At 45.1% G+C, this 23,345-nt stretch overlaps 1 protein-coding gene across 1 annotated transcript; it reads right to left on the bottom strand.

The window, feature by feature from the left end:
- Positions 1-1,047: 1,047 nt before the first annotated feature.
- On the bottom strand, positions 1,048-2,539 carry LOC144695606 (claudin-3-like). The gene has a single exon (XM_078566505.1). The coding sequence runs from the start codon at positions 1,678-1,680 to the stop codon at positions 1,048-1,050; it is 633 nt and encodes a 210-aa protein (XP_078422631.1). The 5' UTR covers positions 1,681-2,539.
- Between the last annotated feature and the right edge of the window lie 20,806 nt (positions 2,540-23,345).

The following is a 23,345-nucleotide window of genomic DNA, read 5'->3' as shown; positions in this document are numbered from 1 at the left end:
ATTAATTGAATTATGGTGGGATTTGAACCCAAGTCTCCAGAACATTAGCTTGGGCCTTTCAGATTACTAATCTAGTGACATTACCACTGCACCACCATCTCCTCATTTACAAACTCAAAGTGTAGCCTTGGTTTGAAGTTCCATCAGTCTAACACTGGGATCTCCTATGTTGCCCCCATCAATCTAGGTTGAGACCCTACAGGCAGAATAGCCACTGAGGCTGATAGATTGTTTTTATTGTTAGGCAAAGTATAAAAGGTTAGGATCAAGGTGTGGTATGTGGAGTGGGGATACAAATAAACCACGATTCCATTGAATGGTGGAACAGAGGAACATAGGAACATTGAAGCAGCAATAGGCCATTCAGCCCTTCGAGCCTGCTCTGCCATCCAACCAGACATTGGCTGACCTTCTACCTCAATGCCATTTTCCTGCACTGTCCCCATATCCCTTGATACCTTTAATATCTCGAAATCTGTCAATCTCAGTCTTGAACATGCTCAATGATCGAATCTCCACAGCCCTCTGGGACCGAGAATTCCAAAAGATTCACCACCCTCTGAGTGAAGAAATTCCTCCTCATCTTGATCCTAAATGGCCTGCCTCTTATTCTGAGACTGTGCCCCTGTTCTGGGAATGAGTTACCCCAGTTCCTGTGCTCCGCAGATAGACTTGGCCTAATAATTAAATTGCTTAACATAATCTATTTGAGCGTGCTAAATCAGAAAGACACTCTGCTGCCTGCACTTTCAAACCTCTACTGCTAAGAAGCCTATATTAAATATGTTTTTTACTAAGTTGTGAGCTGTACTGAATCTCTGAGTTGCATTTAATTAGACATTCTGATTGCTATGTAGCTTAAACCAGATTATAAACTTTTATATATCTATCTATCTATATATATATATACATATATGACTGAAAAGCTAAGCGGACAATATAGGATTACAACAGTTTTACAATTGAGGATCCCTCAATTTCCACACTGTTGACTGTTAATCTCCATACTCTTCAGTTAGAAGGTACCCCAATTTCTGTGCCATTTCTCTACACATAATGGCTCTCACTGTAGCCTGTTTGCCCACGAGCGTAATGTGTTGGAGTTGTCTGTGTTCTCGATCTGTAACAGGAGCTCCACAGAAGCCCGCTGGCAGCAATGAAGAGGACGCCAGCCGCCATGCCAATGTACAAGGATGGCCCCAGCTCCCTCTTGACAGCATCAGGAATGGATACGCTGTGGAAATCCCTGATGATGTTGCTGGCGTAACACGCCACCGGGACGAGCTGCAGAATCCCCGTCACCGTGAAGATGAAGCCGGCGGCCGAGATGAGCCGGCCCTTGCAGGGCACGCTCCTGACCAGCTTGGTCCAGCTAGCCCCGCCGATGCTCACCAGGATGCCCAAGGCCCCCAGCACCCCCGCGGTGGTGGTCAGTGCCCGCGCCAATTGGAGCTCCTGGCTCAGGATCAGCATGGAGTCGAAGGTGTTGCAGACCAGCTCGTCTGTGCTCTGCCACATGCAGTCCATCCACAGCCCCTCCATGGTCTGCTGGGCGGTCAGGATATTGGCCCCTTGGAAAGCGGGCACCTTCCACAGGGGCAATGTGCAGGTCAGGATAACACAAATCAACCCATTCACAGAGAGGAAGAGGCCAGTGATCTCCAGCATGACAGACTCCATCCTGCCTCCTTTCTCTTTGGTTGTAGCAATATGTCCTGGGTACAGCAACCAAATCAAATTCCCCTCTCAGGTGTCCCACTGAGCACCCAACTCAACCTCAGAAAGGCAAAAAAAGCCCGATTCTCAACGCTTTTTTGAAAAAGAAAATCTTCACTTTCTTAAAGCCAAATAGACGAAGATGTCAGGCTTGAGAAACGTTAGTTCAGCTCCTCTCTCTACAGACCGGGTGAGTTTTTCCAGCGCTTTCTGGGTTGTTTTTTTATATATTTCAGATCTCCAGCACCCGCAGTATTTAGCTGTTGCTCCTTGGCTGATCTCACCTCCAGAAACGAGTCTATTCGCCCAGAATTTGCATTTTTGCGGAGCTGTCAAGAATTTCGCGCAAGTCTTCGCAGGAAGAGTAATTCACTCTTTTAAAAAGAACAAGTCACAATGTTTAAGTTCAGGCAATGACTTTTTTTTTAACCCAGGGTCTCAGGTTAAGAGTTAATGCCCGAAGCACCTTCTCCCCTGGGTGTCTATGTTCCACAGGCCGTTCACTCTTCACTCTAATCCATATGTAACTCGGCGTTAGCTGCACTTTGACTGATGACCGCCTGGAGGCAGGCAATGGATTGACCCGTTCAACTGTGTAGAGTCTGCACCCAGGAGGGAATGGGGGGTTCTTCCTGACACTTGTCCAATTTGAACCAACAATATCTGATTCTTCAGTCTCCTGAAGTCTCGGGGAGGCTTCTCACTGTAGAGTCTTCATGCCATGCTTTTTCTATATCAAAAAAATCAAAATCTGTTTTATAATCTCCCCACTCCTCATCTACTGCAGTGAATTTATCCTAAACCTAGTTCCTTCCCATACAGTCTTCGGATGACTTAGAAAAGAGCTGATGTCTTTTCAAATGTGTTTCACTGAATCCAGAGTCCGCCTTGAAGAGGTCTCACTGAGGGTTGTTTTATGTGGGTCGCTCTCTCTCTCTCTCTCTTCCTCTATTTTGCCGCTCAGGAGACCTGTCGGCGTTTATTTATTTCTCAAACCCGAGCAGAACCCACTGCAGGACTGATGACGTGACTTTTCCCAGCCTTACTTTATTTTTCCTCTGCTTCAAGATAAGGGATTGCTGAGAAATTCCGAGAAGCGTTCACCACCCTGGAGATTCCAGTGCTCCCCTCCACCACCATCCGCTTCCAATGGTTCACGAAAGCCAACATAGGAGTGAGGCAGCCTGGCGTTCCCTCACATACATTTACGTCAGTCGTGTATTTCAAAGGCAATCTGACATCTCAATAAACCGCATCTCCCCCACTTGTGGGATGAATAACCTTTTTTTTAATTAAAGAGAAGGGGTTGCCGTGACAAATCATCCTGCCTTCACTCCTGTCCTCCTATTCACTAGAGTGAAAGGCCAGAGCTACACAATGTTCCTTCTGCTCCCTTGTTACCCATCCAAGTGCACATCTTTGTGAAGCTTCATGCCTCTCTGTCTGTCAGATTCCACGCTCTCCCCCCCTGATTGGCCATTACCCTCTCTCCTGAAACTTAAGGTTGGAGTGGGTGATGCTGGGAGCAGTTGGGCATGGCCAGCATCAATGCCATGCTTATATGGGCACCTATTTGGGCATGTTCGCTGCATCCCATTTCTGCCTACCTACAGGAGGAGGGACGAGGGGGAAGGTTTCAGTGTCTGAGACCAAAGGTGTTGGCTGCTGGAAAGTTTAGCCCAAGGGGTCACGGGCTGGAACTCCACCATGAAGCACACTGCCACATGGCTCAAAGCCAACAGAGTGTGAAGAGATGGAAATCTTTGTACCACTGAGGTTAATGAGCAACCATTGACAAACGAGCCACAATGAAGAGACAATGCATGTGACCACCGTGTGAGTACAGCCGTGATCATTAGTCTAGGGTGCCCCCGCCACATCCACCACTGATTCTGACTCCTGTGCTTGTGTTATCAACAACACCACAAGCGAAGCATTGTTTCCACGTGTAGTCAGCATGCTGAAGAAATAAATACAAATGTAGCTGAGCCAAGCCAGAGGATGGTCACAAACATATTCTCTCAGTATAAAAAAATGAATTATGAAGAAAGATCTCGGAGAATAAACTTCTTATTTTAGAAAAATAACATCATGCTTAAAATGTATGATTTCTTAATGTTTGCCCCTCCACATATAATGATAGAGAATAATGGATGCCAGCTGCGCTCTGGCCCCTTGCTCAAATGGTTACTTTACAGAATGAGCCTAGTAAATATTCCTAGGCTATTCAATCATTGCAGCATCATACCTGAGCAATCAAGATCTTAATGGGCTTCTGCATAAATGTTCCTTTCATTCTTTCTCTTTGTTTTGTCATAGGATGTGGGCATCGCTGGCAAGGCCAGCAATTTTGGCCCTTCCCTAATTACCCTTGAACTGAATGGCTTGCCAGGCCATTTAAGAGGGCAGTTAAGAGTCAAGCACATTTCTGTGGGTCTGGAGTCACACGTAGGCCAGACCGGGTAAGGGTGGCAGATTTTCTTCCCGAAAAAGGAAATTATTGAAACAGATGGGTTTTTACAATAATAGTTATCACAGCCACCATTACTGAGACTATTCCAGGTTTATTAATTGAATTTAAGTTCCACCAGCTGCTGTGGTGAGATTTGAACCCATGCCCCCAGAGCATTAACCTGGGTCCATCACTATATCACTATCTCCTTTTCCCCTGCCCCATATGGTACAATGATGAGCAGTGGGAAAACTGCTGGCTTGCTATTTCCTCAATTAGCAACACGCAAGCCAATAACAAAATCCCTTCCAGCACCTTGGCTATGGTCATCCAACATGCCAATAGACCTGTAAGTAAACATGTGAGCAGTGTGGCTCAGTACCACACCAGGGCAGTTAAAGTTTGAGTGTTTTAAAAGAAAGGAAATAGTAATTGATGGACTGGACAAAGTATGCTAGTTTGTGCAACGTTAAAAGAAGAGAAACAATGGGTGTGATTATAAATTGGCAACCCACAGGCTTTTACCCTGGTTATTGTTGACTTTGGGAATAGCCATCATCCAGTACAGGAAATGTTACAATGGCTCAGTTGCAGAGGAGATTTTGGGCATAAAGACCTTACATGATGTTTTTTTCCCTTTATTCTTTCACAGGATGTGGCCATCACTGTCAAGGCCAGCATTTGTTGCCCATCCCAGTTGTCTGGAGCCATTTCAGAGGGCAGTTAGGAGTCAACCACATTGCTGTAGACCTAGAGTCACAATGTAGGCCAGACCAAGTAAGGACAGCAGATTTCCTTAGGGACCATTAGATTTTCTTAAGGGACATTAGTGGACCTGGTGGATTTTTACAAAAATTGATAATAGTTTCACAGTAACTATAACTGAGATTTTTAAGTTCTAGATTCTATTAACTGAAGTCAAATTCTACCAGCTTGCTATAGTGGGATTTGAACCCATGTCTCCAGAACACTGGCCTGGGCCTCTAGATTACTAGGCTAGTGACATTACTACTATGCCACCATCACCCGAAAGGTTAATTATAAATTTTCTCTCTTATCCTTAAGATGTTGGGTCTTAAGAACATAAGATACAGCAGCAGGAGTGGACCATACAGGCCCTCGAGTCTGCTATGTCATTCCATACAATTATGGCTGGTCTTCTGCCTCAACTCCACTTTCCGCCCGCTCCCCATATCCCATGATTTCCTGAGAGATCAAAAATCCATCTGTTCCAGTCCTAAATTTACTAAACTGTGGAGCATCCATAACCCTCTGGGGTAGAGAATTCCAAAACTCTCAGCAAAGAAAGATTCCTTCTCATCTTAGCCCTAAATGATCAACCTCTTATCCGTATTCTGTTCCATTGTTTTCTAGATTCCCCAGCCAGGGGAAACAACCTCTCGGTGTCTATCCTGTCAAGTCCCCTTCAACATTTTTGATGTTTCAGTGAGATCACCTCTCATTCTTATAAACTCCAGAGACTAAGCCCAATTTTCTCAGCCTCTCATCATAGGGCAACGCTTTCATCCCAGGAACCAATCTAATTCATTGTACTGCCTCCAAGACAACTCTATTTTCCCTTAAGCTCCTTGCTTAAGATGCAACTTCACGGGTATCAACAGTCTTCACTTAGGTTTCACCAGTCGGCATTCCTTATGCATGAGTGGGTGCATCTTGTATATGGTACACGCTGCTGAGCAAGTGGTGATGCTTTGTCCTATATAGTATTGAGTTTCTTGACTGTTGTTGAAGCCATGCTCATCGAGGCAAGAGGAGAGCATCCTGTCACATTCCTGAGTTGTTCCTTGTAGCTGGCAGACAGGGTTTTGAGGAGTCCAGAGGCGATTTACTCACAGCATAATTCCCAAACTCTGACCTTCACTTGTAGGCACAGTATATTTGGCTGGCCAATGTTAACTCCCATTGCTGGTGAGAGATCCAGTGATGGTAATGCCATTGAATGTCAAGGGGAGATGGTTAAGTACTCTCTTCTGAAGGTGGTCATTGCCTGGCACTTGTATGGTGCAACTGCTACTGCTGTTTATCAGCTCAAGCCTGACTGTTGCCCAGTGCTTTACTGCATATGGGCACGGACTACTTCAGCAGCTGAGGTATTGCGAGTGGTGTTGAACATTTTGCAATCATCGACGAACATCCTCACTTCTGACCTTATGAGAGATGGAAGGTCATTGATGAAGCAGCTAAAAATATTTGAGCCTAGGACACAACCCTCAGGAACTCCTGCAGTGATGCCCTGGGGTTGTGACGGCTATAGCTGAGGTAGCTGTGAGAGTCAGTGGGCGTGTAACATTGCTAGACAGTCTATCACCAGAAATGGAGACAGGGAGGTCAATGAAGGGAAGGGAAGTGTTGGAGGTGGATCATGTGAAGGTGATAGAGGGGTGGAAATTGGAAGCAAAATCGATAAATCTTTCCAGGTCCAGACAAGAGCATGAAGCGGCACCGATACGATCATCGATGTACCAAAAAAAGAGTTGTGGAAGGGGGGGCCTGAGTAGGACTGGAATAAGGAATGTCCCACAAACCCCATAAAGAGACAGGCATAACTGGGGCCCATGCGGGTACCCATAGCCACACCTTTTATTTGGAGGAAGTGAGACAAGTTAAAGGAGAAGTTGTTCAGTGGGAGAACAAGTTCAGCCAGATGGAGGGGAGTGGTGGTGGATGGGAATTGTTCGGGCCTCTGTTCAAGGAAGAAGCAGAGAGCCCTCAGACCATCCTGGTGGGGGATGGGAAGGTAGAGGGATTTTGACTTCCATGGTGAAGAGGAGGCGGTTAGGGCCAAGAAACTGGAAATTGTTAATATGTCGTCGGACATCAAAGGAATCATGAATATTGTAGGAAGAGACTGGATAAGGGGAAAGGGAAAGGAGTCAAGATAGGAAGAAATGAGTTCCGTGGGGCAGGAACAGGCTGACACAGTGGGTCAGCCAGGTCAGTCCTTTTGTCAATTTTGGGAAGGAGGTAGAAAGGAGATAGGAGCTCCTCACACCCCGCTTCCTGTAAGGACTCTAATCCATTCTCTCAGTTCCTTCGCCTCCATCGCATCTGTTCTGATGATGCCACTTTCCAAAACAGCGCTTCTGACATGTCTTCCTTCTTCTTTAACTGAGGTTTCCCCCAACTTTGGTTGACAGGGCCCTCAACCGTGTCTGACCCATCACCCATGCTTCGCCGTCATCCCCTCCCCTCCCTCCCAGAACCATGATAGGGTCCCCCTTGTCCTCACTTTTCACCCCACCAGCCTCCACATTCAAAGGATCATCCTCCGCCATTTCACAGAGTGCTGACCCTTGTTCTGCTGTTAACAAATTCTGTTTTCTTATCTCTATGGCACCATCAGCTCCTTCCTTAGCCTTCACCACTACCATTAACACCCCCATTGTCTTGTGTCCATGACATCTTTGTTTGTCTCTACTTGGCCCCCACCTATTGCTGGCCTTCTATCCTGCTTTGCCTGCTCCAACCCCCTACAACAGTATAAATTCTATCACATTTTAACTTGTCTTTAGCTCTGAAGAAGAGTCATTCGGACTCGAAACGTTAACTGTGTTTCTCTCTCCAAAGGTGCTGCAAGAGCTGCTGAGTTTTTCCAGCATTTTCTGTTTTTGTTTCAGATTTCCAGCATCTGCAGTATTTTGCTTTTATCTTAACACCACAGCAATATGGACCAAGGACTTGCTGGTCTCTTTGATCTGGTTTAATGCCTGATTCACTCACTAAGCTACTGAGGTAATGGCTCCCTGATTTGAGACAGAGTGTTAGGGAACCAAACTCACTGCTTTGTTGGAAAATGCCTTCCTTCAAAAGAGATGGCAACTGAGATTCTGTCTAATTGTTCAGGTGAAGTTTAAGGGATCCCCATGGGTTATCATGTAGAGATCTCTCCCAATGTCCTGGCTAATATCCCTTCCTCAAAAAATTGGGCATTCATCTCATTGATTGTGGGATCTTGAAGTGTTCAGAAGAGTTTAACTGTATAAATTAGAGTAATCACACTTCAATCCAATGCTTTGCATGCCAAATGTTTTATGACATATCTGAGACATGTGATAAGGCTATATGTAAATGCAAGTCTTACTTTATATTAATAGTCATTTGGTAGTAGAGAACTTGATTATTGTTGCATTGTGGTTGAATCTTTTCGTTTTAAACTTATCAGGGCAGAATCACAAGAATGTCAAATCTCAAAGGGAACAACAGTTTGTACTGCGTGGGAGTAGGGTGCTGATTGGTTGGCAAGTGGACTCTGATTGGTCCAGATGCTGCCCTGGAGAATGCAACAGCGGGAAGTTACCCCCAAGCTATTTAAATTAATGTTAAATTATTGGAGTGTTTAGACAATCTATCAGCTTTTTGTCATAAGCCAGCAGCTTCTTCATATATCTGCCTGACTACTTTTTCCATGGTGGGACATTCATTACAAAGTTTCTTCAATAGTTTGGTCCAGAGGCCATAGTTGATTGTGAGATGAACAAACAGGGCAGTAAGGGAGAAAATTAACATGACCCTTGTTGCCGTAACAACAAACCCAAGCAAAGAGTGTAAGCCATTCATCTATCTCTTCTAATTTGTAGTTAGTCATTGAACACCCTGTTCCTAGCTGACACAATTAATCTTTCATCCGTATCTTCTCCTTTATAGTTGGACAATCTGTTCCCAGATGAACAAATTGTATTCAGTCAACCATTAAGAGTGAAGATGACTTGGGACTTGGTGGTATTTAGACTCAAATTAAACTCAGGCTGATGGATGAAGGATTTCTCTGGCTATTGGCTGAATGAACCCTGTGCTAAATGGGCAGCCTGCTCCTAGCTCCACAGGAAAACAACTGTGAAAAATCCCTCATCATTAGCAGATACTGAAATTGGAATTCTCTACCCTAAAATGGATGTTCAATTGTTGACTATATTCATGACTGAGACGGATAGACTTTTGGGCCTTTTTTTATTGTTTTACAAGATGTGGCCATCGCTGGCTAGGCCAGCATTTTTATTGCCCGTCCCTAATTGCCCTTCAGAAGGGGGTGATGAGCCACCTTCTTGAACCGCTGCAGTCCATGTGGTGTAGGTACACCCACAGTGCTGTTAGGGAGGGAGTTCCAGGATTTTGACCCAACTTCAGTGAAGGAACAGTGATATGTTTCCAAGACAGGATGGTGAGTGGCTTGGAGGGGAACTTGCAGTTGGTGGTGTTCCCATTTGTCTGCTGCCCTTGTCCTTCTAGGTTGTAGCGGCCGTGGGTTTGGAAGGAGCCTTGGTGAGTTGCTGCAGTGCATCTTGTAGATGGTGCACACTGCTGCCACTGTGTGTCATTGGTGGAAGGAATAACTGTTTAAGGCAGCGCAAGGGGTGCTGATCAAGGGGGGCTGCTTTGTCCTGGACGGTGTCAAACTTCTTGAGTGTTGTTGCAGCTGCACCCATCCCGGCAAGTGGAGAATGTTCCAGCACACTCCTGACTTGTGCCTTGTAGATGGTGGACAGGCTTTGGAGAGTCGGGCGGTGAGTTACTCGCTGCAGAATTCCCAGCCTCTGATCTGCTCTTGTAGCCACTATTTATCTGGTGCTAAGGGCAATAAGACCTATGGAGAATAGAGCAGGAAAGTGGAGTTGATGTAGATGTTCAGTCACGATTGAATTGAATGGCAGAGCAGACTTGACGGGGCCATACTCCTGCTCCTATTTCTTATGTTTTTATGTCTACAACATTATTTCCCTCAGTTAATATCAGGGAAAATCATCCACTTCTCAATAGAGTGGTCAGAAGGATGGCTGGTTTGGGAAATGTAAATGCTCATGCTCGAGAAGAGCACAAAGCAGATACTGATGAAGGAGGGCCTGAGGCAGCTCATTGCTCCTGAAAGACCCCACAGTCCATCTATCACATGCTTCTTCAATGATTCCAAGGCTTTTGTCTCCATCGCCCTATCCAAAATTCTATTCCTTATGCTGATCAGTTGTTGGAAAACCTCCTGAAATTAGTTCTGAGTTTACATTTCGTTACTCACTACTTCGTCTCTTGTGCTGTAATAATAGTTTAACTTTGGGTTTACATTGTAAAGGTACTACATAACATTATACAGACCTCTACGAGGTCTCCTCTTAGTTGTCCCTTTGCATGACCAAGAAGGTCAACTTTCTCTGAAGCTATGGGTTAGGCTCCTGGCTCTTCTCCACAGTAGGGGGTACTCTGCTCTTTGAAATTGGGAGTATTCCTGATGTAGACAAGTCTGATGCTGATCCTAGGTGCCTAGAATGGCAAAGTACTAATACTGACTTTCCCCACTTCATCAGCACACACAAAAAGCAGTAAAAGCTGTAAATTTACAGAAACACTCTGACGGTGATTCATCCCCTCCCTCTCAGTGGTAAGGAAAATATAAGAAAATGCAGGGGTCAGTTGATTTTCAGTTTCACTCCTCCCGCTGTCAAAGCCACCCAGCTTATACTGTCGCTATGTTGGTCAATGTAGAAGTAAGGTGGAAGCTATGTCCAGGCAGTCTGTAATGCTAGAGGGGTAAGTTGAGTGGGCCAGTTTCTTACTGTGAATAATAAAGAAAATCACAGCAGGTGCTGAAAACCTGAAACAGAAGTGGAGACACACAGCAGTTCGGCTTTCACCTGAATGGGATTAGTTGACACGACAATGAAGTCACATAGGTGACGGTCCTCTCTGACTTTATTTTCCTTTACTCTCTTCATGGGGATTGAGAATCACTGCCAAGCACCAGCATTTATTGCCCTTCAACTGAGTGGTTTGCTGGTTCACTTCAGGGGGCAGTTAAAGAGTCAACCACATTGCTGTGGGTCTGGAGTCACATGTAAGCCGGCCAGACTGCTTGTTTCTCAGTTCTCAACTGAATGTAGAGTTTTCAAAATGGTCACTTGAGTCATGTGACCTCCTTCCTCCACAACGATTTCAAAAGGGATATTTATCTGGTGTCTAGGCCTGGCTTTTGTTTTATGGCTCATAATGTCCCAGTCATTAGCCTCTGAAAGAGTCACCATCCATGTTGAGGATCTTGTTTTTTGGGAGCCATTGTCTGGACAGAGCCTCAGAATCCGCTGGAGGGGTAAGCTTATAAAGATGCAAATGACTTTCATTTTCTCCTCATTGGTCCCCTTATGAAATGGAGCTGGACAGTCCCAGATGTGAGATGGGTCTGTAAACAACCCTGCAGGAATAACAAGTTTCAATCACTGCAAGTCCCCTGGTTTCATGATTATAATGTCCTTACAATGGGGTACATGATTCCATGAGGATGAGAGGGAACTCTTTTGTTCTTGTAACTCCTGTCGTAAGCGTCCAGGACAGGTGGCCAATCCTGTGAATCATATGACCTGTAGCAGCCATCTTTTGGTTCAACAAAAGTCCATTTTAAAATAGCAAAAAAAAATTTGGTATACACAGCTTTGACTTCTTTCATGTCTTATTGACATGTCATAAGCAAATGATCTACATGACACTGATGGAGCTTCAGTTTCACCTTCAGTGCTTCTTCCAAGTGGTGTTCAACATGGAGTAGCAGTGATTCATTAGCTGAGGGAGGGTAGTAAGCAGTAATTGATAGTAGTAATACTGCATCATTTTTGTCCATATTTGACCTGATACCAAGAGACTTCATGGGGTCCAGAGTCAATGCTGAAGACTCCCAGAGGCTCCCCCTCAACTATCGTGCCACTGGGTCTGTCCTGCCGGTTATATTCCTTTTGGGTGTTTTTCTGTAGCAATTTGGTGGGTTGCTGGGCTATTAGAGAGGACAGTTAAAATTAAACCACATTGCTGTGAGCCTGGAGTCACATATCGGCCAAATAAGGCTAAGGACGACAGATGCTCTTCCCTAAAGAGGGAAAGAAAAACATGGGAGCTAAAGTTAAGGTTTCATAGTGTTGTAATCAATATTAAGTTGAATTTCTAATTCTGTCTCCTTGTCTTATCACAGTTATTATACACTTTTCCATTATGACAGAAATTGCAGAGCAATTAAAATTGGGGATGGTCAAGACTAGGGTTGCCAACTTTGATTAAAGGTATTCCTGGAAATTTCATCGCATGACTTTGCCCCACGCTCCAGCCATTAGTCGGCCAACACATCCATCCTTGTCACATACTGTCTTCCTATGCCAATTTGAAAGCCAAAAATTAAACTCATTGTCCAATTGGATGTCAGCCAGACAGACTTTTCTTTCCACCCTTGTTCAATATTTTTATATCTGGTAAAGAGAAATGTTCAAAGAAAATAATGAATAAAATCCTGGAGCTTGATCTTCAATTCCTGGACACCCCAATCCAATCCTGGGGGGTTGGCAATCTGGAGAGAGAGGCCAACATTAGAGGAGTGCAGTTTGCTTGAGGGTTGTCAGGCTGGAGGAGATTACAAATATAGGGAGAGGGAAGGCCATGGAGGGATTGTACTGAGTACAAAACAGCTCACAACAATATGACATTAAATTTCTGAACTTGAACCATCCCTAGAAGTACTGATGATTGGCATATCTTTGGGCTCTAGCCTGGCTGGCAACTTTATATACAATTCTTTCTCAATGGTTTAAAAACATACTTAATAGTGTGCCTGAAATATATTAATTAGATGACACTGTTTATCTTCTTTTCCTCTCTGTGGGTGGTTTGTAAGATTCTTTGCAGCTTTCTTCTCCATCAGTGCCAGACTCAGGACAGACGATATAGCTCTCCAAAAGCAAAGAGCATCACTGCAAACATTCATTCATCTCTCTGCAGCTCATGAGGCTGCAGTGAGGTCATTATTGAAGTCAAATGTTGATGTCTTGAATCTAATTACCTTTATTTATTTCCAAAGTGAATCGAAATTTAACCTGTCAGTTCAGCTCAATTGGTAATATTTACAATTCGAGGTTCGGGAGGGGAGGTCACAGGTTCAAGCACATGTGAATATATCATCTGAGCTGAATATCTCTTCAGTGCAGTACTGAGGAAGTGTTGTCCTCTCACAGGTGCAATATTAAATCATGCGGGTAGATGTTAAGGGGAAAAGTGAGTTCTCCCATTGCCCTGAGCAATGTTCTTCCATTAGCCAACAACCTAATTGCTCACTTCCTTTCTGCATGACTGCTCTTTTTGTCTATATACCAGCCTCTCCAGAACTAATGTACTGAATTGTGTGATGTGCTTTGAAAAGCTTTGATGTGATAAGTTTGCTATCAGAATGTGAGTATTTATTCCTTTTACCAGTTATGTTATGCTTGTTAGTTATTTAACTGTGCGCACTGGACTGGAGCATACAAGTATAAAATTAATCAGTCACTAAGAGGGCTCAACTATGGGATGATTATGGGAAGTAAACATCCATTCCAGCAGTTATTGTTCTTTAAAGGACAAGAGTTGGATGATCATCACAACAAGTCCAGGTCGGAAAAGACCAGTGATTGGGAACAGGGTCAAAGGTTGTGAGGCAAATATGGTCACAGGTGAATAGATGCTGTGTGCAACATGATGATTCCTGACTGCATAGAAATGCCACATTAAAAAAGGACACCTGAATTCCGATGGAAGAGTTATACTTGATTTGCCATTGGTCACTAAAGAGAGAAAGGCTGTGGGACTTTTTCACAGGAGATTGAAACTCTTCATTCCAGAAAAAAAAGTGGTAAAGGGCAGTAACTGGAACCAATTTTTACACACTTTTATATTTATTTACAGTTATTCATTCCAAATATAGACCTCCTAACACCAACAACCACAGTTTCAGTCTGTGTCTATTTATAGGAACTCAAGTGAATCCCCGTTTAATGTCCTCCAGTTTGCACACAATAAATATGCAACTAAAAAACAGCTGAAGAATTAATGTTGGTGGCTTTTTAAAATATTTTTCAAGGACGCTAACAAAGTCACATTTATTAACCATCTCTGTTTTCACCAAGTAGGGAGTGATTCTTTTTGAATCAACCCTTGTGGTACTGGTGCCTGGTATCAGATCAGCATGGCTTTGTGGTGCTTCTCTTTGCTTTTTGATTCTAGACATTTCAGGGAGTGTTAAATGTCGGACTCTGAGCCATTGGCCAGATTGAGTAGAGGTGGTAGGTTCCCACCTTGAAGAACATTAATAAACCAGTTAGGTTTTTAAGATAATCCAGCAGCTATCATGAACATTGAATAGAACTGTTCGATGTCAATATCACAGCCGGCTATAGTGGGATTTAAATACATGGGTTCTCTGGGTTCCTGGTCCAGTATCATAAACATTGCACTACCAAACAAGCTGACATAAGTAAATGGACAAACGCTGGACACAGTTCCCTGATATTTCTCTGTTTGTTATTTCAGTTCAGCATGTAACCCATTTATTTTAAACAGGTTGGCACCTTCAGTAAAACAGGAAGGAATATCCTATCGAAGAAAGAAACAATTGCGTTTCCACTGCAAACTGTCTTCTTCAAAACCTCTCCCTATATCGTCAATCCTCACCTCCAACAATAAGTGCAAGGAGCTCATGGACATCTTTGTCACAAAGATTGAGACCATTCGTTCAGTGACCCCTGCCTCTTCCCGTCCTTCCCATATCCCTCCGGGTCAAACTTCATCTGAGGTTATCCCCTGCCCTATACCTGAACTCATATCTTTCTCTAGTTCCTCTCAAATTCCATCATGACCTCACTAAGCTCTCATCCATGAGACCTACCTCCTGCTCCCTCAATCCTATTCCTACTAAACTGTCGACCATCAAACTTCCTTCCAGGTCCCCATGTTAGCTGATATTGTTAACAGGTTCCTCTCATCGGGTACTGTCCCCCTTCCCTTTAAATCTTCCGTCATCACCCATCTCCATAAAAAAAACAATCCTTGACTCCCTCGGTCCTTCAAAACTATCATCTCCATCCCCAACCTCTCTTTCCTCTCTAAAGTGCATGAAGATGTTGTCACCTCCATGGGCTGAATTTTATGCTGGTAGTTCCACCCACTTTGTGTAAAAGTCAGGGCGAACCCAGCTCCACTTGGCCACCTCATCCTGCAACCATTAAACAGCCGACGGCCCTTAAATTGACTTGAGGTGGGATGTCCACCCCTCATCAAGAGGAAGTCCCACCTCAGAGAGTTGCAGACCAATCAGAGGGTGAAAGCAGCTCTCATGTCCCAGCATCGCCACCATGGCCAGTGGCCACTGCTGACACTGCAGTAAGGCCAAGAGGAAGGCCTCTGCTGGAGCTACGATGTCAGGTGAATCTGGGGTCTTTCCATGGCCAGGCTAGCCAGGGGGATAGGGTGGGTGTGGGCCATAGTTGGAAAGAGCAAGGGAGGGTGGGGAAGAACATGGTAGAGAGGATCACACCAGTTCAATGTGTCATGACACAGTGCCAATGACAGCTGGTACAGAAATAGGGAAAGAAAGATAATCCAGACAGGTTTCTCATTAGAAACATCAAACTTTATTTACAGGCTGCATGAGCAGTTACATGCTTCCATCAAGCTCCACAACGAGAAGAACATCCACTCTAAGGTTTCCTGCACTTGGAGCTGATTCGCTCACACTGTCACACAATATCATATAACACAATAAGTCTTAAAGATACAGTCATTACATATATATATATATATATATATATATAGACCTCCTAACACCAACAACCACAGTTTCAGTCTGTGTCTATTTATAGGAACTCAAGTGAATCCCCGTTTAATGTCCTCCAGTTTGCACACAATAAATATGCAACTAAAAAACAGCTGAAGAATTAATGTTGGTGGCTTTTTAAAATATTTTTCAAGGACGCTAACAAAGTCACATTTATTAACCATCCCTGTTTTCACCGAGGGGGGAGTGATTCTTTTTGAATTAACCCTTGTGGTACTGGTGCCTGGTATCAGATCATCATGGCTTTGTGGTGCTTCTCTTTGCTTTTTGTTTCTAGACATTTCAGGGAGTGTTAAATGTCGGACTCTGAGCCATTGGCCAGATTGAGTAGAGGTGGTAGGTTCCCACAATGAAGAACATTAATAAACCAGTTAGGTTTTTAAGATAATCCAGCAGTTATCATGAACATTGAATAGAACTGTTCGATGTCAATATCACAGCCGGCTATAGTGGGATTTAAATACATGATCTTCGGGTTCTTGGTCCAGTATCATAAACACTGCACTAAATTACGTTATTTGCTGTGGTGAGATTTGAACCCAGGTCCCCCAAAGAAATTACCGTGGGCTTCATAAATTACTAGTTGTGCAACAACACCACTATACCACTGCCTCTCCCACTACCATTACCCTTTGCTTTCTATCCCTTTACCAATTGCGTATACAGGCTACCGCTGTCCCTTTAATACCACAGGCTTTAATTTTAACAAATAATTTGAAAGATGAGTATGCAGAAAAAAAAAATTCTTTCGAGTTATCAACAGTCACGGATTACAACTCTTTCGAGTACAATCACAGTTCTTGGTTTCCGGGAGTGGGGGATGAACCCACAATCCTTTGATTCAGAGGCGAGGGTGCAATGAACTGAGCCACAGCTGACACCTCATGAGTATGCAGAAGGGGGACACTAATTAACAGTGGCCAAATCTTACAGTGCGAACTGGCCAGTTAGTTCCAGGATTGGGAAACTCAGGGAAAAACAAGATAAGACGAGGGAGAAAGCAGAAAATGTACAAGAAAAACCAAAGTTCTGCATTCACATAAATAATGACAGTCGTGGATGAATCATTAACACTGAAAGTCAGGTGGGAGTCTGGAGTCAAATATTCCAGGCAATAAGTCTTAGCTAAGCGATAACTTCCTCTTTGAAAGGAGTGTTGAAGATAACAAATGACTCCTCTGCTGATTAAAACCTAGGCAATTGAATCAAACAAGAGATATATTTATTGCCGAGGGTGTGCCAGAGGAAGTTTATCCATCCTTCATTTTACAAAGCTTGATTGGAATGGAGCTGCCACTGCAGCCCAGCTCAACACTGCAAATATAGGACACAATGTGTAATGCTGACAATCATATGACACAAATTAATGGGCATCAAGTTCCATCCCAATCAGGAGGGAGATGGTGGCATAGTGGTAATGTCTCTGGGCTAGTAATGCAGAGACTCTGGCTAATAACCTGGAGAACATGGGCTCAAGTCCCACCATGGCAAATGGTGGAATTTAAATTCAATTAATAAATCTGGAATATAAAAGCTAGTCTCATTGATTGTTTTCAAATTCACCATGTGATTCCAGACCCACAGCAATCATCTCTGAAATGGCCTAACAAGCCACTCAGTTCAAGGGCAATTAGGATTGGGGAATAAATGCTGGCCTTGTCAGTGATGCCCAGGTCTCATGAAAGAATAAAGGAAAAAAAGTGAGAAGCCTCCTCACTTGCACATGGATTCTGCTTCCTGTCCTTCTAGAACTTCAGTGGAAACCTTGATGGAAAAGCACATGTCCAGTATGATAGTGTGCCATGGTATTGGGAAAGCCTAAGTTTGATCTCTATTCTGTCCTCACTTACCTGATCGCGGTCAAGGCTGCTTCAGCTGTTCCTAATTCCAGTAGCTGGTGCATAAACAGCATTGGCTCTTAGCTGTGATGCTCCCATAGTCAAATAGTCCACCTAGACTCACAGCTGAGGTAGAGTCTTGGGGAGGAATCGTCCCAGATTTGCGTGAAGGGAAAAAGGACATTTTACCCACCATACGTCCTGCTCTCACTCTCTCCCTGTTTTCATGCAGGAGAAGCTAGCTCACATCAGCACGAAGAGGTCCCAGACCGGGGCGTGGAGTGGTCCACATTAGGCCCCTCACTCACTTTGCGGAGCGTGGACCGTACCTGCGGCGACAGTGAGGTCGGCGATGAACGCCCATGTGAGGTTCCTGCACCATGTCATCCCTCTCTCAACGCAAATGCGCGTGCTCTCGCTCCTGCTTTTGACTCTGCTGCCATGCACTAATAGCTCTGCCAAGTGACCTTCAGCCTCAGCCAGCCAGTCCCTCAGCTCCATCAATGTCCTCACCTCCAGCCAAGAGGACACCTCCTTCATTGAAGAGCTGGAAATAAGCAGCCTGGAAGACCCATCACAGCGCTTACCCACACCCTCCACCAGTGCAGAGACACACACCTCGGTAGGAACTAGAACTAGAGCAGGCCCAGGTTCATAATCTAGTGGTCACGGCACAGACAGGTGTCCGCAGCAGGAGGAGGCAGGTTCAGCTGAGTTCCCTGGCACTCGGAGGGCTGCTGGGGAAGAGACATCTGTGAGGTCCGAGTCAGATGATGAATCTCTGGATTCGGCCTTCCAACTCATCCTGGAGAGTCAGCAGAAGGTGGGGGAACATAACACAGAACTGTTGGAAACCCTCAGCAGAGTGGCACGTGACTTAGAGGAGTGCGTGTGCCTGTTGTCTGATGAAACAGTGCCCACACGTGTCCATATGGAGGTCTCCATGGGAAGGATGGCAGTTACCATGGAGAATCTGGTCCAGCAGAACGCCAAGATGTACACGGACCTGCACTCCATCGCGGGAGCCATGGGTGAGTTCCTGCAGTGGCGACGCGAGAAGGAAATGAGGCACCTCGATGTCCCTCCAGGTGCTCCTTCCCCTCAAGGGGTCAGGCCGGGGCCCTCAGTCACCCGAAGGAAGGAGGAGCGGCAGCGGGACCGCCCTGGGTCATTCACTCGGGAATCACAGAAGCTGTCCTCTCCCTCTGAGCCGCCCTTCACCTGTGACCCCCTCAAATACGTTCTCTGTCACCGGTCTATAGGAGGACAGCCAAAGCAAGCTGGGCCCCTTGAGGCCTCAGCTCTCCAGAGGACCCAGGCCAAAGTCATCAGGGGCAACAGGACCAGCCATTGCACAGGTTGTCTCCACCCCTGCCGCGGATGTCAGGGCAGCACCTAGAAAAGTTAAGAACTTCTGATCACAGCTGGTTACACGGGTGAACACGTTTTGTCACTTTGTAATCTGAAAATATTTTCATTACACATTATTCAGCTTTCACTGAATAATGTGTAATGGCATCTTTCAGCTTCAATGACAGGCTTCCCAAATCCTCAGCCTACATTCCAATCCCTTTTCTTTCCAGGATGTCCAGGTGAATGAGCGCGTTCCCTATCTTCCCGAGAATCCCACCCCATCCACATTGACACTCCGAACTCCCCCCTCCCCTCCCACCCCCAGGGTCTGTGCCTGGCCCTGAGTCCCCACCAACCAGCCTCGCTGCCCCTTCTACCACTCCCGTCGCACCCTCACCCTCCCACCCTACCGGCTCACTCTCGTTCTCACCGTTCCCTCTGACCATGCCCACCCTCATTCCGCTCCCCAGGAGGCAGTCCTGGGCTCCAGAGGCACCCCCCACCCTTGCACGTTCCCCTGGGCATCCTCCCACTTACTCCAGCAAGCGGGGCTAATCATCAGATGCAAATGTATTAAAATGATGTTCCTGACGTGCAGCAGCAGGAAGGTGGGACGCCATTAATAGGCGGAGCGGATGATCGCAAACTACGGCGTGAAACCGATTTTTGGCCCTCCCACCATATTGTCCGCTCACGCCCACCATGACCCCCCAACGTCAACAGGGACAGTAAATTCTGCCCTTGGTGTCTCTTGTGATACCTCAGCAATCAATGGGAATGGGTGGATGGGATGGGTGGGAATGATGGAATAAAGGTGAGGAAATTAGACTTTCCCTGAATGGCTATTCTCATTCTGGACGCTTAGGCTGTGAACTTCATTGCATCGGAAATAAAAACAGAAAGTGCTGGAAAAACTCAGCAGGTCTGGCAGCATCTCTGGAGAGAGAAACAGAGTTAACGTTTCGAGTCCAATATGACTCTTTTTTGGAGCTGTCAGTTCTATCAGTTCCAAAGAAGAGTCACACGGACTCAAAACGTTAACTCTGTTTCTCTCTCCACAGATGCTGCCAGACCTGCTGAGTTTTTCCAGCACTCTCTGTTTTTATTTCAGATTTCCAGCGTCTGCCATATTTTGCTTTTATTATACCAGAGTCTGGCTCCCGTCTCTCCCCTGATCCTGAGGGGACTTGACAAGATGGATGTGGAGAGGATGTTTCCTCTTGTGGGAGAATCTAGAACTAGGGGTCACCGTTTAAAAATAAGGGGTCGCCCATTGAAGACAGAGATGAGGAGAATTTTTTTCTCTCAGAGGGTTGTGAGTCTTTGGAACTCTCTTCCTCAAAAGGCAGTGGAAGCAGAGTCTTTGAATATTTTTAAGGCAGAGCTAGATAGATTCTTGATAAGCAAGGGGGTGAAAGGTTAACTGGAGTCGGTGGGAATGTGGCGTTGAAGTTACAATCAGATCAGGCATGATCTTATTGAGTGGCAGAGCAGGCTCGAGGGGCCGAGTGGACTACTCCTGCTCCTAATTCATGTGTTGGTATGTTCACCTCTTAACACTTTCCAGCAGGAGACATTAGGGCAATAATCAGGATCTGATCTTCCAAACCCTCGCCCAGAAGTGATAATACCACATGTAGCCTGCCCCTCACCCGCCATCTTGTCAAGTCCAGCTGAGATCAGCCCACTTCGCAAAGACCAGAGGACATTCCCACTCTGCATATTGCGGCAGCTCAAGAGGTGGAGCATTCACCCACTGAGCTACCGGGATTAGTTTCTGCCATTTTAACATTACAACACCAAAGGTACATCCTGCTACCTTTCCCAGGTTTCAAACATTGATAGATTATTTATCGACTGTCACAGGCACCAGGTTTTTTTTAATGCATTGGACCTGGGCAATACTGGCAAGGCCAGGCATTTATTGTCCGTGTCTAAATTACCCTTGAGAAGGTGATAGTGGGTCACCTTTTTAAATATAACTGAGTGGCTTGCTCAGCCATTTCAGAGGGCAGTTAAGTGTCAATCACATTGCTGTGGGTCTGGAGTCACTTGTAGGCCAGACCGGGTAAGGACAGCAGATTTCCTTCCCTAAAGGGCATTAGTGAACCAGATGGGTTTTTCAAACAAAATGGTTGTTTCACAGTTAACATTACTAAGTACAACTTTTTATTCCATATTTAATTAATTTAATTTTAATCTCTGAACTGCCATCGTGGGATTTGAACTCACGCCTACTGGGTCATTAGCCCAAGCCTCTGGATTACTTGTCTAGTCACATAACAACTGTACTGTACCAAATAAAGATCTAAAAACCTTCAGACATAATCATGCAACCTTATGATAGAATTGCAGAATGGTTACTGCACAGAAGGAGGCTTTTCGGCCCATTGTGTCCATGCTGGCCCTCTGCAAGCACTAGTTAGTTCCCACTTCCACGCCCTTTCCCCAGAACCCAAATTTTCGTTTCCCATCAGGTACTTATCCAATTACCTTTTGAAAGCCCTGCACCACGCTGTCAGGCTGTACATTCCAGATCCCAATGGGAATAAATCTGTTCCCTCTATACAGTGAGGAGGTGGGAGGAGGGGGGCATCAAAATCTCTTCACAGAGGTAAAATCTGTGACTCCCACCCTGGCCCTTCCCCATCCCCCTGAGAAATGACTTCACTTCCACTTCGGCTTGGCGCCAAGTGCGTTATAATCTCTCTGAGCTATCAGATTAATTCTGCAAAGTTCCTTGGGCCTCCTGGACACTTTCAAAAGCTGCTTAAAAACTTATCTAAAAGTTTTGTGAGCATGGATACCTCTTTATGCCTCTCAATTGACTCCAAATGTAAACAGTTATGTGGAGAGATGAGAAAAGCTCTGATTGTTTTCCTGAGGGCTGGAAAGGTTAAAGGGAGGTTTAACAGAGCTGTTCAAAGTTATGAGAGATTTTCATAAAGCCATCGCACTATAGGGGGACATGGTGGGGTAGTGATAATTTCAATAGACCAGCAATCCAGACACCCAAGCTAATGCTTTGGGGGCAAGGGTTCAAATTCCACCACAGCAGCTGGTGGAGTTTAAATTCAAGTTAATAAATCTGGAATTAAAAGCTAGTCTCAGTAATGGTGATTGTGAAACCATCCTCAGCTGTTGTAAAAGCCCATCTGGTTCACTAACACCTTCAAGGAAGGAAATCTGCTCTCCTTACACGGCCTGGCCTCCAAGTGACTCCAGACTGTGAAACAGCTGAGCAAACCACTTAGTAAAAGAGACAGATTTTTGGTCTCTCAGGGAATTAAGGGATATGGGGAGGAGGCAGGAGAGTGGAGTTGAAGCCCATGATCCTCCATGATCGTACTGAATGGAGGAGCAGCCTCGATGGGCTGTATGGCCTGCTCCTTGTGTACGGGAATGGGACTAATTCAAATGAAGGGACATAAGACACAAAATAGCCTCCCTCGGCAGTGTAAAATTGTTATGATTCACAACATTCAGGAGTGAAACACCACAAAGTATTCTTTCACACAGAGAGTGGTGGAAATCTGGAATTCTTTACCCCAAATGTCTGGTGGGCACTACAACACTAAATCTTCAAGACAGATCGCCAGATAATTATTAGGTAAGCGTATCGAGGGATCAGGATCAAAGGCAGGAAAATGGAGTTGAGGGGTAGATTGGACATGATCTATCTGAATGGTCACCTCCCATTCCCTATGTTCCTGAACTCTGTCCACAGAGCAACCCATTAGCTTTTTTAATCAGTACTGCATCTGACATCAATCTCAGCCAGAAAACACAAGCCAGCTACTGCCAGCTGCAAATGGGTGTTTCAGCTATTGCTTTGAGATAAGCAGCTACAGAACAAGTGCCTCCTAACACTTTAACTGTTAGAATTAATGATGGTTTGGAGGTAGGAGGTGGATTTTCCTAAATGCTCATCAATCACTCCTGCTGTCTCAGAGTTAATTCCCTTAATCCCCTCCTTTTCATCCTGTGTGGCTGACAGGCTCGGTCAGCTCCAGGGTTTAGAGACAGCGAAAGAAGGAAAGAACAGAAAAGAAATTTGGTTCAAGATGTCCCAAAGCATTTTAAAGTCACTGAGGTACTTTTGGATTGTTGCGTTATAAGAAATGGTGCAGCCAATTTGCACACAGTAAAGTCACACAAGTAGTACAACAATAAAATAAAGAGCAATGTGACGCTGATTGGATAATCTCTTCAGTGATGTTGAAAGACACGATTTGGAGCTGGTTGCAAAGATTTTAATTCTAAATGTGACATTAGAGGAGGTCTTAACCCACCCCCTCCCTCTCTGTATATGTGCGTACAGGCCGATCACTCAATGGCTCCCAAATATGGATCCAAGGGT

The sequence above is a fragment of the Cetorhinus maximus genome, chromosome 21, assembly GCF_964194155.1.
Source record: "Cetorhinus maximus chromosome 21, sCetMax3.hap1.1, whole genome shotgun sequence".
Lineage (NCBI taxonomy): Eukaryota > Metazoa > Chordata > Chondrichthyes > Lamniformes > Cetorhinidae > Cetorhinus > Cetorhinus maximus.
Note: the sequence above shows the minus strand (reverse complement) of the source record. Positions and strands in the feature narration are given on the sequence as shown.

What these genes read in the sequence shown, in the direction of transcription:
- LOC144695606 (XM_078566505.1), bottom strand. Translation starts at nt 1,680, where the DNA reads ATGGAGTCTGTCATGCTGGAGATCACTGGCCTCTTCCTCTCTGTGAAT.